The 14,494-nt window shown below is 43.7% G+C and overlaps 2 protein-coding genes across 2 annotated transcripts; one reads left to right on the top strand and one right to left on the bottom strand.

Moving 5' to 3' along the window:
• The first annotated feature begins 59 nt into the window (after nucleotides 1–59).
• CACYBP (calcyclin binding protein) lies at nucleotides 60–8,224 on the top strand. The gene is made up of 6 exons (XM_062581457.1): nucleotides 60–196; nucleotides 1,179–1,374; nucleotides 2,057–2,153; nucleotides 2,747–2,846; nucleotides 4,588–4,682; nucleotides 6,565–8,224. The coding sequence occupies exons 1-6, from the start codon at nucleotides 179–181 to the stop codon at nucleotides 6,722–6,724; spliced, it is 666 nt and encodes a 221-aa protein (XP_062437441.1). The 5' UTR covers nucleotides 60–178; the 3' UTR covers nucleotides 6,725–8,224.
• MRPS14 (mitochondrial ribosomal protein S14) lies at nucleotides 8,120–11,115 on the bottom strand. The gene is made up of 3 exons (XM_062581458.1): nucleotides 11,033–11,115; nucleotides 10,453–10,611; nucleotides 8,120–8,620 (listed from the first exon to the last, which is right to left on the bottom strand). The coding sequence occupies exons 1-3, from the start codon at nucleotides 11,075–11,077 to the stop codon at nucleotides 8,438–8,440; spliced, it is 387 nt and encodes a 128-aa protein (XP_062437442.1). The 5' UTR covers nucleotides 11,078–11,115; the 3' UTR covers nucleotides 8,120–8,437.
• Between the last annotated feature and the right edge of the window lie 3,379 nt (nucleotides 11,116–14,494).

The raw sequence follows: 14,494 nt of genomic DNA, 5'->3' as shown, positions 1-14,494 counted from the left end.
GCCGCGCCCCTCTCCTTCCGGCGGGCAAGCGGAGGGGATGGGGCTGGTGACGCCACTTCCGGCGCGTGAGCGCCGTGCCGAGGCGGGGGGCGTGGAGTGGCGCGGCGCGAGGCCGGGAAGGTTCCAGAGGCGCCGCCGGGGCAGGGGCAGGGGCAGGAGCGCGGGCACGCGCCGCGCCATGGCCGCGCACCAGGAGGTGAGGGGAGGGGGGGGGCGACGGGAGCCGCTCTGACAGTCTCGCCGGCGCCCCGGGGGGCCTGCCGGGCCCGGCCGCACCGCGGCCACCTCGGGGCGGGGGGGAGGCTCGGCGCTGTCACGGCGTGCCCGCTGTGGCACTGGCGTCTTCCCCTGAGCGCTCGGGGGGCCGCCTGTTGCCTCCGTCGGCGGTGGAGCCGATCGTGCCGCTGGGTAGTTAACTCGAATGCTTTCCTTCAGGCGTGGGAAAACAGTTCTCCGCTGATGAGGTTGCTCGTTGTAACGTTTCTCTTTCTTGAGCAAAGCTAGTGTTTCAGAGCTCTCTAAAGAGCAGACAGTGGTCGTGTTGGGTATGCCCACCCCCTCCCGAATCATATAATTCTGCGATAAATCACTTAGAAAGGAAGCACAACCTCTTACCATTTCTCCTCATTTAGAGTTTGAGTAGTTTTGGTCTTGTTCTCTTATATTTGCTAGCTCTTAGAATCAGGAACCTTATCTTGAGGGAGAAAGTAGGTTAATGATGTACTGTGAGATGTTGCTTTTGATTTGAGCAGCTGACAGATATACAAGGCTGGAAGAGTGAGATAGCTTGTAATCTGGGACGTACATTTACCTGCCTTTAACCTTCTCTTTCTGAGTCTTCAGTCTGACGGCTGAGTGCATTGGTCACTTTTCCAGAGGTTGTTTTTAGCGTAGTCCAAAACCTTTTGAGGTGTTTTATATGTTAAACATCTGTCAGCTTCCATTTTTTGTAACTGAGTAAAACTTAAAGATTGAAATTGTGAAGTTAAAAACCTTAGTGGCTATGGAGTAAGAGACCGATGGATGGCTTTGTCCTGGGGAAATTATAGAGGGAGGTGTAACTCGACTTGCTGAGTCTGAATCCCAAACTGACAGAAGTGAAAGAGCCCAGCCACATGAAGCCTGAGTAAAAAGAGCTATATCTAATGGTTATGCATGATCTTTTATTCTTAAATCAGTTGCAGAAAGATTTGGAAGAGGTTAAAGAATTGCTTACGAAAACCACGAGGAAGCGGGTTCGTGATGTCCTCACGACTGAAAAACACAAGCTAGAGATAGAAATCAAGAATCAGCCTCCACCAAAGCTGAAAGGCGATGCAGGAGAAGAAGAAAAGTCATCACTTGCAGGATATACAGTGAAGATAAACAACTATGGTAGGATGGCTCTTCTACACAAATAATAAAGCTCAGACTTCTGCTTTGAATAAAATACAGGGGTATTAGTGTGAGTTTTAGTTGCCATTTAGTGTTAGAAGAGCATTCTCAAATGTTTATAGCACACCACAGACCCCACTAAAAAGCTACTACATGGTTAGTGCTTTGTCCCAACCGCACTGTGTATTAGTTCTGTTTGTGTAATATCCTTTCTTTACTGGGAGAACACATTAGTTAGTGATCCCTAATGCACCTACTAGTATTTTTCCATTGCTTAGGGCTTAGCAAGAATGGAAGACTAAGCTTTGGCTTCTCTGCTTGCCATATAGGTAAAAGGAGAAAGAATTGCTTGAGATATTTGTCATGTAGAGAGCATAAGAGAAAGTGAGTCAAGGGAAGTGCAGGAAAACTAGGCATCTACTTCTGGCTCCCCCTGCTCAGACAGAGCTGCTGTCCTTTTATCTGTGCTGGTATATCAGACTTTCCAGGAGTTAGAACAGTGCTACATGCTAGGACCTCCTTTTTTTCATCAAATTGTTCTTGAATAATTAATGTTATCGTTCTGAAGATGGTTTCAGTAAGGCACAGTTCATGGTCATGATCATTGCTAGGGAATGTCTTTTTTATTTTTTTAATGAAGTTTTTGAGAAAAGTTAGAACTCGATCTCTTTCTCACTTGCAGGTTGGGATCAGTCAGATAAGTTTATTAAGATCTACATCTCTTTAAATGGAGTCCAGAAGCTCCCAGCTGAGAATGTGCAGGTGAATTTCACAGAGAGGTGAGTTATAGTGTTGCACCATACCAGGAAAGAGAGCATGAATGTAGAACATTACCAAAATGCAGGAATGTGTTGTGTTGAATTTTGTAGTGGTGTTTTTTTTAACTTTAACTTTATTAAAAGTATTAACTCATTAATTAATCATTAACAGTATTAACTTTTAATAGTACTTTAGCACATACACTTACGAATAGCTCTCCTTAGTGGGTGTCAGAATATTTTAATTTTACGAATGCTCATTATACCTCCTCATACTTGATAGGATACGTAATATTAGACCTATTTTCTGATGGTGATAGAACTGAAATGTAGATTAAGGGACCCTCCCCCCACTTCTTTCCCAGGTCATAGGGGTCAGTGAGGTAGAAGTTAGGAAGAACGCTGAAGTTCTTTATTTGTTGAGAATCCTGGATGAGTCCTTTTAAGTGGTCAGTATCAAATCCTGTTGAAGATTTGAAAGCCTATTGGCTTGCTCTCCCAAGAAATGTGCCTGTTTAATGGTTTTCAGACACTGTTTGATGACAGAGCTGAATAGTCTTACACTGCTTGGAACTTCTGTTTGTGCCCTTCCTCCCCTTACCTTCTGGTTCTAGGTCATTTGATTTGCTAGTGAAGAATCTGAATGGGAAGAACTATACCATGACCTTCAACAACCTCCTGAAACCCATCTTGGTGGAAGGCAGCTCTAAAAAGGTCAGTGTACCTCTTCTGTAGGTACTGAATATCTATGTTCATAGCCTGACTCCAGCTCAAGAGACTGAGCATTGACTTTCAGTCCCTGCCTTTACGTTAAGACTCTTTAGTATATTCATGACTTTCGTTAATCTGTAGTTGTAATAATTGTAGAAATATTTTCTGGAATCCTTGGGCTTCTATTTCAAAAGATCATGGTCAGATACTGAAGATTTTCCTTGTAGTTCTCCAACAGAATTTCAGAAATAACTGACAGTTAAGCAGAAAATTCCACTAGGCATGTTTGTATGCTTGTGCTTTCAAACATCCTCAAAAAATTCTTTGCAACTACAAGGGCTAGAGACTTGTCTGCAGTTTTAAATCATGGATAGAGTAAATAGGCATAATGCCATAGTTTGTCTGTGGTCCAAAACCTCCTCTGTCTTCACTAGGGTGTGTTGCTCCAGATTTAAATTCCAGGAACGTTTTATTGCTGATGATTGCAACTTGTAATAGGGTCCTTACTCTGCTTCTTTTAGCACGTTTTCATATCTCAGATATCTCGTGCAGTTGTAAGTATTTGCTGTTTCTACCTTGTGGCATCTAATGTAAAGAGAAAATAGTTCAATTCCAAATTTTTCTGTGCCCTGAAAAGTAGAACAGTGTAAATAAAACAACCGAGATAATAAGGGTGATGGTCTAGAAGTTTAAAGCAGAATATGGAAGCAAACTGTGGTCATGTACTTAGTGAATTATGCTGAAGCTCCAGCAGAACCTTGACTGCTGTGGCATGCAGGAAAATTTAGGTCAGGGCTGCAATCAATTAAACAGGCTTTGCAATGTGTTTGCAAATTACAAGCAAAGGTTAAGTAATGCTCTGAAACTAGTCTCTTATCCCTGGAGAAATAAACTGGGTGGGTCTCTGCCTGAACTTAGTGGCTATCCTTACAGAACTCTTAGATCATTTGTCTTCTGAATAGTAGAAGTGAAGGTGGCAGTGCAGCTCAGACTTAGAGGTGGGTTGGGGGATTGGAGCTGGAAGAACAGTGTAAGGGTGTAAGTTGACATGCAGTACTAATATTTAATGCTGTTTTTTGAAAATGTGAATTCCACATATTCTTTGTGAGCAAAATGTACAGTAATGGACTTAGAAGGTAGAGTTCAGAGTGCTGTGTTATTAGTGCTGCTGGTACAAGTGAATATCAGCAATGTCTGCTAAAGGTACTGCTAGTGTGAGGATAGGCAGGAAGTACTGGAGATGAGAATAAAAATGCCTCCAGCAGATCAGTGCTTTTGTGTGACAGTTTAAGGTGCGTATCTGTGTTACTTGTCCAGATTTCTACTGGTATGTGAAGTTTCTCCCCTTTTTAGTTTACTTTTTGTTGGGCCTTAAAATGCTAGTTTTCCAGTTCTTTTGAAAGGTAAATATAGCCACCATTTAGAGGCAGTCATAGGTGGTTTTAGCATCCTAAGAATCACTGAATGGTCCATTTCTACAGTGCTGTATGTTCTGTTTTAATATAGACTAGTAGTATACATAATTGTGCCATTTTAATTATCCACAATGAGTTTAATACTTGGTACCCTGAAGCTGAGTATATGTTTACTTCTATACACTACATAAATCAATAGCAGAGGTAAATATTTCAAGGAGCTGTAGATGTACAAAGAGATTTATATAATCTAATGTCATTCATTGTGGTTATGACTAGCATCCTTCTTTGGAGTATTCTAAATTCATGTCTTGATATTCTCCATACAGATAAAAACAGACACTGTCCTTGTGATGTGTAAGAAGAAGCGGGAGGAAAAATGGGACTGTCTCACTCAAGTGGAAAAAGAAAGCAAAGAGAAAGAGTAAGTGCCTTTTCCCCCACTTAACCTTCTGTTTCTTGTTTGACTGAAATTGTATTAGGATCACCAAGAGAGCAGGTATGTGCTGTATCAACTATGTGATTTAACCATAAGAATTGCTCAATTTGAGGACAAGCCCTTAAGCTATTTGAGAATTGTTAAGCTGGGATTCTTTTGGTACTAATATGACTGGCAGTGGAAGAAATACACTTCAAGCTGCTAAGTTTGCCACTCTTCTACTGTTTTATTGCTAATGATGAAGGCTGCATCATAGGAAATAAGTTAGATAGGACCCTGTACGGAGAGTGCTGAAGGTAATTAACCAATTCAGGATTCATTTATATCTTGACAGCTGCATTCCTTGCAGGCACTGCTCTAACAAGGTTTACTTTTCTTAGGCTAAGTGTATGTGTACATATTTTCCCCGCAGCTATGTTGGTTGAAGTAATTACTGTTCTGTTGCATTTGTGTGTGAAGTACTTGCACAAAAGCGTCAGCATCCTTTTGGTAAAAATAGGCCTTTAGTTATTTTGCATCATTATATAAAATACCAAGCTGATTTAGATCACTTTCCTTAAAGTGGTAGAGAGCAATCGTACAAGCAATGTAGAGATTGGATATGAAAGGGTGGCAATTTTGCTGGGTAGTTTCACTGCTTCCTGCTGTCAGGAGTCTGCATCCAGAAGAGAATGTGTGCACCCACACTGAAGCCTGGAAGCACTCGCTTTTGTATGGTTCTGTCTTGCAGTTTTCTGATGAGGAAAACAGAAGCACCCTACCAATGATTATTTTGCATATGCTTGTAGGATGATTTGTTAAAACTGATCAATCCTATATAACCAGAGCTGAATCCAGAGCAAAACTACCTTCCCCTCTCAAACCATATCTTTGGAGATCAGGAGGAAGTGATCTGACTACTACTGCATGTTGCTAGAGTAGAGTGATAGGGTCGCTTGGTTAAACCTCCATCTTGTGCAAAGAAGTACTCCACATTGGCTAGCCCAGTCATAATTAGTATTGCATCCGTATTCAAAATTTTGAGGATTTATAGTATGGCAGTTGGAGTCACTTCATAAATACATCTTCCAGATTCTGCGTGCTCAGCTCTTGGAGATTGACTGTTAGCCTCATACTTGGAGGACTTGCTCCCCCTGTTGATCTGTTTAGATCTGCATGCTTTTCAGGTAGCCTTCAGCTACCCTAGTAGCACCTAGGAGAATTTAGAAGATTGCTTGAAGAGGCAATTTTGACAAAGATGACCAGAGGGCTGTATATTGCCATGTGGGACATGTTTTACCCAGGTGCTTATGACCACATGGGTGACAGCATTTGTCAGTTGGCTTCGTAAGTTGAGAAAATCATTTTGAAATGCAGTTGTTAAAATCAGTGACTTGACCTCTGGAGATAAACTAAAAAATGTGAAGTAGTAAATGCTTTTTAGTTTGCAATGTTCTGATATGGTCAGTTCAAGAGGCTCAGAGTGTGGTCATTTTTCTGTTCTTTCTTTCTGTTAAACTTTCATATAACTACAGAGAGAGATGTTGGCATTCTCTGTATCTGTTATATTCAGCTTCTGCTTCCTAAGGTTAATTTTGGGTAGTGCTTCAAGGACCGTAATTTGCTGCAAAATGCTTCCTATCATCCTTGATGGGACAGCTCCAAATATATTATTTTTCATAGACTTGCATTTATACTAAATGTACGCTTTAGGTTTTCCCCCTACTTAGAAGCCAAGTCAGACATGACTGAAGATTTCTGTAGTCTGAAGACTTTGTCAAAGCAAAATTCTTACTGTTACCAGGGTATTTCTAACAAATACTAGTGTTTACATTTTTGCAGAGAATTGCAGATATGCCAGGCCTTTTCATGTGCATTTGTCTTGCAGGAAGGCAGCCTATGACACCTCAGACCCCAGTGAAGGGCTTATGAACCTTTTGAAAAAGATGTATGCAGAAGGGGATGATGAAATGAAGCGCACCATCAACAAGGCTTGGGTTGAAAGCAGAGAAAAACAGTCCAAAGGGGACATACCAATGGATATTTGAAAGTACTCTAAGGGCCGCCTTAATACTGATCTTCCATGTGAGACTTCCTGTGCTGCAAAAATCATTGTTTACACAACCTTCTTCCAAGCAAAGACAGTCATTTTCCATTTCAGATTGGAGAAAATATTTAAATAAAATAGCTTATAAAGCATTTCCTTCAGTCAAGTGGTTCGCCATTTCCTGAAGAGTGGAACATAGTATATCTTTACCCCTCCTTCAAAAAAAAAAAAAAAATTGAGTAGAGACTTTTGTGAAACTTAAGAAAGAATGTAAAAGAAAAGGAATTCTAAACTAAGATGGGTCGAGTCCACTTGTTGCAAGTGATATTTGTGCCCATCTAGGGCTAATGGCTTATGTCAGTCTACATGGGTGTGTGTTTTATTACATGTGGGGTAGCATGTTGAACTGTAAGACATGTAACAGGCAGAAATGCTGAAGAAAGCTGAACTGCTATCTCAGGACAGTGCACTTGCTAGTTGAGCAGAAATATTACGGTCTTTATGCTGTGGTACTAAACCTTATTACTCTCTGAAATGAATTACTGGCTGTTTAACCCCTTACGGTTTTTGAAAATGAAGACAACTCTTTAGCCCCTGTGCTAGTTGTGACTTCCTTGGAGCCTCTTTGAAGTGATGGCAGTCACAGGAGAGCACTGAGCTGCTGATACAGAATATTGAGTTCTCCCTGCCTCTAGCAGTATATGAGGAAAAGAGAAATGACCTCCATTATTCCGTAACAAACTATCAAAGGTTTTAAGGTAATAGAGAAAGAAGTATGTTGAGGTAATTTATACTCCAAAATTTGACTAAATTGGAGGTTGTGAGCTACTGTCAAATTGCTGCCTCTGCATCTTCCATCTGACAGTATACTTGGCCTGTTTATTGCAGCCTCTGAACCCTACTGCTGAGGACAAAGTAGCTGTTTTGCCTCAAATGTCCTGCACTGAGAAGGAGTACAGGGCAAACAAGCTCAGGCAGCAGGGTTCCTTCTGGTTTCCTTCCTTGCTGCTTCCTTAACACTTACCTATCTCCCAACGACAGTTTTATTTGATGTTAAATCAATTGAATTAAGCAAGCCATTACTCTCCTGTTGTGGTCTGGACTAGGACTCGTTTGCTACCTTGTTCCTAAAACAATGGACTAAGGTATGCACTACAAGCAGGAAAGGAATATTATAACACCAAGAGGTTCTTTATCCACTCTTTGCCTACCTGTTACTATAATTAAGGTTGCATTGCAAGAGTATCTAAACTTGAGGCCACATGTTACTTTCAATTCATGCTCATCCTTGTTCACAGAATAATTCTTTGCCCACTTCTGCAATTTTATTTATGCTTTTATTGAATTCACCATGGTGGACTTAAATGTGTTGTGCCAAACAAACTGCTTGAATGAGTCTTGTGCTGTATGTCTTTATTTTTCATGTTCTTATTACAATCCTCAGCATAGTTCTGCAACAATCAGGTAGTGATTGTCTCAAAATAAACCTGCCTCTAACAGACTGGCTTAGTGCAGTTATGCTTTTTCCCCCCCCCATCAGTTAGCTGTTACTAATCACAATCCAGTAAGTGAACTTTATGAATGAGCATGGCTTCTCTTCCTCCCCATATTAGTCTGGTATTTATACTGGACTCCTAGACAGGACAACTGTGCTGTAATTACTTGAATGCACAATCTGAGCCTGATGGTGTGAACATATGTCCATGCGATGGATCTACCACATAGCTCTCTGTATCCCAGACATTTGAGCATGGTCAGCGAAATGGCGGAAAACGATTCTACTAAGCCTCCAACGCCGCTTCACCCCTCGAGGCCGGGATGTCAGGACACACCTATTTCGGATCCTCACAGGGCAGCTGTCCCGGGGCAAGGCAGCAATCTCTTTATCAGCCACTTCCTAAAAACACAAGATGATGGCACAGAGCTTAAGAATGTTCCCCGGAATTTTGAGGAGATATATTTCCAGACCTCAAAAACTGGCTGTAGGACAGTTATCACCACAAGTTTCCCTCATTAATTGAGTATACTTCACTAATTGATAAGGAATGCGTTCATGTCCTCCTCACTTCATGTTTTTACAGCATTGCAAAATGCTCTGCTTGGACACTAAAAATTTGACCTTATTACATTTGGAACAATCATAGGCCACTAACAATAATTAAGATCTACTTGGCCTTGTCTATGTTGCAGGGTGGTCTAGCCCTTTAAAGTGAGCTGAACTTAGTTTCATGCATTCCCTGTTAACTGCTTTCCTATGTAATACAATTTGATGCCAATAAAAGGGATTTTATACAGTTCACTTTGGAAGGAGCTGTAAGGGAAGGAGAACAAGACAAAAATCTCTCTCTCCTAATGAGAAGGCTTAAGAATGATTTCTCTGTGTACATGTTTTCAGGAAATGCCAGGTAGTGGCAACTGAAATTTCAGAAGAGTAAGCTCAGTAAGACCAAAGAAAATGCAGACTAAAGGAGGATGCTTGAGTTTAGGTAAGCATCCTGAACTGCTGTAGTCTTAATTTGCTCTACTCTAAAGGATGGAAGGGCTCAAAGGATCCTGGGTTCTGTCACATTAGGAAGTCACAGAAAGACAACTGGAGGTAAGAGCAAGGTTTGATGCTGGGTTACACAAACTCCTATTATGCTGCATAGAAAGTGCTCAGCAACAGCTTTTCAACACTTCTAACCAACTTTAAACAAAATTGCTGAAAATCAATAACACAAAGGCATCTCACCTTAAAGAGCAACAGATCAAGACAGCCACTGCATGACTTTCAACGTTTTTAACAAGGTCAGTAGGTCTACTTGTCTTAAGACCATATTTCAATTACTTTTTTTGTGCTGTTACATATACCTATATAGTATATAGTCTAGTACAGCCACACACTTGCAGATTTTTTTTTTTTTGGCTTACGGAATCGTTCAGATTTTTTAAAGCAAGCAGCCTATGGTTTCAGCAGATATCTGTAGCCTAAGTATCTTTTAAAACTTTAAAATCAGAGTCCAAATAATATTTTGTAGGGGAGGAAAAAGTTATTTTCCCTGTGTCTTTCCTTTGCTCTAACTGCTGCTACAACTCTTGAGTTCAGAAGGTGACAAAAACAGCTGAGGAATAGCAAAAGAACCAGTGGCAATCCCCCTTCCCCTCCCGCCCCCCAGAATAACATCTGACACAAATTATTTACCAAGAGAATTGTAAAGTCAGGACGTAAAAGCAGATTCATACTTATTCTCTCTGAGAATGTCTAAGGGTGAAAGCATCTCTCCAAAACCAGGTGTGGTCAGTTCTAATGCATTCAGGAATATTAGAAGAATACTCCAAATACTTGCAACTACTCCTAATGCTTACTAATGCAAGCTGAGAACAGGGTAGGGAATGTGCATGCTTTTAAGCAGAGATCTAACTCCCACATCTGACACTGCTTTTACATACCTGTAGCTCACGCAAGAAGTGAAATATTTCAAGCTAAGTGGTTTTGGCAGGATCAGGCTTCCAGATTTTTAAATGAATGCAGGAGAAAAAAAATACTTGGTTTGTTCAGGAAACTATAAGAGTGACCATAAATATCATATGCCCTACAGGAGATTTTTTTTTTTTTTTAATGTATTGATGCCTTTAAAGCAGCTCCTGCAGCCCGGGACCCGTCAGGGCAGCACGGGCCTCGCAGAGGCTCGCGTCCCGCCCTGGCGGGGTGCCGGTGCAGAAGCGCAGCGCCGGGCCGCGTGGCTTTACCTGCAGCTCTTTGGGCAGGATGGTGTTCTTCCGGATGGCGTTGATCCGCAGCCGCTCGTCCGCGTACTCGTACGCTAGCTTCCTTCTCTTGACGTCCCGCAGCATCCTCCAGTCCACGTAGTAGCCCCGCGCTTGCCTTGGGCACGCTGCGGGGAGAACCTAGTTAGAAAGCACCGCGGGTTAAAACGCAAAGCAGTTGCACGTACCGTTCCCGCGTCCGGACTGGAGCTACCCCCATGAACTCGCATCCACCCTCGCTGCTGCTGTTGCCTAAGAAACTCCACGCACAATCCCGCTGAGGAAGCACGTTGCTTTGGACTGTGGTACAGAAGCCAAGAGTGAATTTATCTTACAGATGATATAAATAACCTTGAAGTTATCCAGGCTTTAGTAACATCCCCCCCCCGCCCCCCGTTACTCTCAAGGGCTTCGCGGCCCTCAGGCACAGTCCTGGAGGCGCTTCCCCGCCACGGCCGCCCCCCTCAGCGCCGAGCCCGCTCCGCCGGGCCAGGGGCCGCCCCGGAGATGGCGGGGAGGGAAGGAAAGAGGGAGGGAAGGAGGCACTTTGCCGCCCGCGTACCCGCCGAGCGGCCTGCAGCGCCCAGCCCAGCGCGGCGGCCGCCATCTTGTCGCTGCGCGGCGGCGGCGCCGCCAACGGCCGGGCGGGGCGGGGCGGGGCGGCCATGTCGCGGCGCGGGGGCGGCCATGTCGCGGCGCCGGTGGCGTGTGGCGGCCGCCGCCGCTGTCCGCCCCCGAGCAAGGCTGAAAGTATTTCCAGCGGCGCCTCTAGCTCCCTCAAGCTGCGTTTGCCTGGCACTGCCCTTCACTGAAAAGCCCCCAGCCGCGTGGCACTATGTATCACCAGGCTCCCTGGTGCTTCGGGAGTTTTTTTTTTTTTTTTTTTTTGGGGGGGGGGGGGCAGAGAGACAAGAAAGGTAAAAAACGAGTTTTCAAGCTTAAAAGAAAGAAGAGCGGGCTCCAAGCGTGGAGAGCGTTGGCAGAACTAGCAGTGACCTCTGAGACAGGAGACAGTGTGGCATGCTCGCTCCCATGACCCTCTCCCGAGCCAGCTCTCTGCCACCGGCATGGTTTTCTGCCACCTGGTTCCTCCCTGAAGCAACTCGTTTGGGAGGTGGCGGTAAAATAAAACCGAGAGCCCTGTAAGGACCCCGTCTTTGCCCGCGAATCGGTGCTAGTTGGCAGTGCTGTGTAGCTACAGGAGAGAGAACCCGCTGTGTTGGGAGAGGAAAGCGTGGGATGTTTGGGCAACGGTTCCCCCAAACGGGGCTCGTGGCCGGAGCCTGGGCTCACCCGGCTGCAAGCACAGGCGGGCAGGACGTGCCTTGCCCACGCCACCCCGTCCGAGGGGGTCGGCCGCTCTCGAGGGCTTTCCTTCTATGGTAAAACTCCATTTCTCGTGCTTTTGTGGGTGGAAAAAAAAAAGGTGCCAGCCAAACCGCTCTGAAGGGCTGTGTCCCAGCGCTGATGTCAGTCAGAAATCCCTCCTTCATCAGAGTGAACTGGCAGCTTCCACAGAAACCTCAGGATCAGTTGTGGAGTGGGCCACATGGATCAGAGGCTGGAAGAGGAAAGTTTGTAAAAATGACAGGGGAAGGACGTCCATCAGGAAAATATGAGGTGGCCTTGAAGGATACACCGCATTGTGGGGTCATTTTTCACAAAACCGTGTCTGTCCCACATGCTAGTCATCGCTGTGTATTAGCAGGAAGTTCTGCCTGAACGTGAGGAAAAACCTCTTTAGTGTGGGGGTGACTGAGCACTGGAACGGGTCACCCAGAGAGGTTGCAGAGTCTCCATCCTTGGAGATACTCAAAAGCCTCTGGACACAGTCCCGGGCTACCTGCTCTAGGTGACCCTGCTTGAGCAGGGGGGTTGGACCAGATGGTCCCAGAGGTCTCTGCCAACTTCAACCTTCTGTGATACTAAGTTTATCTGTCAGTTGCTTTCCTTAATCTTTTTTTCTCCCCTAAGCGTTCCTTCATCTGCTTGCCTTACTCTTGGGTTTATTCCTAGATTTACGATAGCAGTTTGGGGTTTTTTTTTTTTCAGTTCATGAGTTTTGCTTAGGTACCAGCATTTTGCAGGCATAATTGAACGATCATAATCCTGAGTGGTAAAAAAATGTCTCGGAAATGTTGCTTTGTTTGTTCTTCATAATCACTCTAATGTTTTATGACAGCAGCTGTCCTCTTTTACTGAGTGGGTCACTATTAACTGTGTCCTGATTTCAGGTAGAACGCCCATTAGGTTTTTCAAGGTTGAATTCATCATTTTGCTTTTTTTTTTTTTAATTCTTATCAGCTTGTTGAACACATCAAAAAAGTCATGCCTTTGAAAAGGGATGCTCTCACAATTTGTAATGCTGTGTGGCAGGCATTTTCTTTAGATGCTTGGTGGCTTGCAGCTAGTTCACAGCTCCTTTCAGTATGTAGTTCCAATCTGGAAGAAAATGGTTAACACAGATTTTATTTTCCACACCACACACAGCACCAACAGGTTACACAGTTACTTACCACTTGCATGGTACAGGTGATGGTGATCAGTGAAAACAGGCCAATTTTAGAGTTGATAAGTAGTTAATTCTTCACAGCTTGCTCAGCTTTTGGCCTTCTTGCCAAAAGGTGCTAACTGTCTTGAAGGTTTTTATTTTGTGGATGTTTCCCCTTATGAACCAAGATTACTAACTACTGTTATGCTAGGCCTTAAACTGATAAAAATGAATATCTAGTTATTTTTGCTTCTTCTTGCTTTTAGGTGGGTCTAGTGAGCCATGGAGAGGCAAGGTGCTTTGAGCTGGTCTCATATTTCATCTTTTTGTATCTCTTTCATATGCAGAGAAGTCAGAAGGCTGCCATGTGTTTGCTCTTGCATCTGTGTGAGGTCCTGGCTCTAGCAGCAGAAAACACTCAGCCTGTAAAGCCCTTGGGCTGTGAGTCTTTTGTGAGCATCTTCAAAACTGAGGCTGTTTGGAGTGTGCTTCTTGTGTGTGAGTAGCTTGGGAGTTGTTTTCTGATGTTTGTAGCAAGAGAATCTGAAGCTTTCTTTTTTTCCTGATGTTTTTGTCTATAGCATGCTATTTCTGCGGTTTTCCAGCTGGTAAAAATGTTCTGTAGAGCATCAACGGAACAAATAAAGCAGGGAGCCATGTGTGATCAAAGGGAACTTGTGCGTTAGACGGTGTGTTTATTTAGTCAATATTTTGTTCTACCTTTTGCCTGGTCTCTGCGTGTTTGTTTGGATGGCCTGGATGAGAAAGGAACAGGTGAGCGTGGGGAAGGTGATCTATTTTTTTGAGCCAGGGCTATAGCCCTGTCTTGCTTGATAGCATCTTCCTGTGTAATTTGCATATGTCTAGCTGTGAAGGAATTTGCAGCACTATCTTTCTCCCTTTTATAAAATGGGTGCCTGGTGAGTGCATCCTCAGGTAGTAAATGTCAAATTACAATGCACCCCCCTATCCTCCCCTTTGATTCAAAACTACACGATGACCAGGTATTCCCAAATTTCTTGTAAATGTGGCTGAATTAAAAACATCTTGGGCAACAGAGTTTATAGAAAGAATCTTTTTTCCCCCCCTTTTTCAGAGCCCAGCCAAGGACAAGCACCAGTTCATGTGCACCAGGTTCATCTGAAGATACTTGCAGCTCAGTGCAATAAGCATGCTGCATTTCAGCTCATCCCCCTTCCAGTGTCTGAGAAGGGCAAAGGCAAGTGACACATGTTAATAGCCCTTAGCCTGTTAAAATCTTTAGCTCCCTCAAGACAGCTTCTTGTTGCGGAAAAGTAAATGCAGCTGGTCAGTCTGTGAAAGCTAAAGGTTGGGCTCAATGCATATGCTTAAAATAGTTGTGTGGTGCCTTAACACTGCCAATAGCTCATAATTTACTTTCTTTCGAGTTCCTGAGGCTGTGGGGTGTTTTCTGTTTTGCTTGCTTGTTTGTTTTTAGTGTTGTGACAGGTAAGCGCAATGATCTGTTCAGCTACTGGTGATTTTAAAAGGCTTTTTACTTTTGCTTGCTCT

Source organism: Rhea pennata, chromosome 8, assembly GCF_028389875.1.
Source record: "Rhea pennata isolate bPtePen1 chromosome 8, bPtePen1.pri, whole genome shotgun sequence".
Taxonomy (NCBI): Eukaryota; Metazoa; Chordata; class Aves; order Rheiformes; family Rheidae; genus Rhea; species Rhea pennata.
This window is presented reverse-complemented; position numbering and strand designations above follow the sequence as displayed.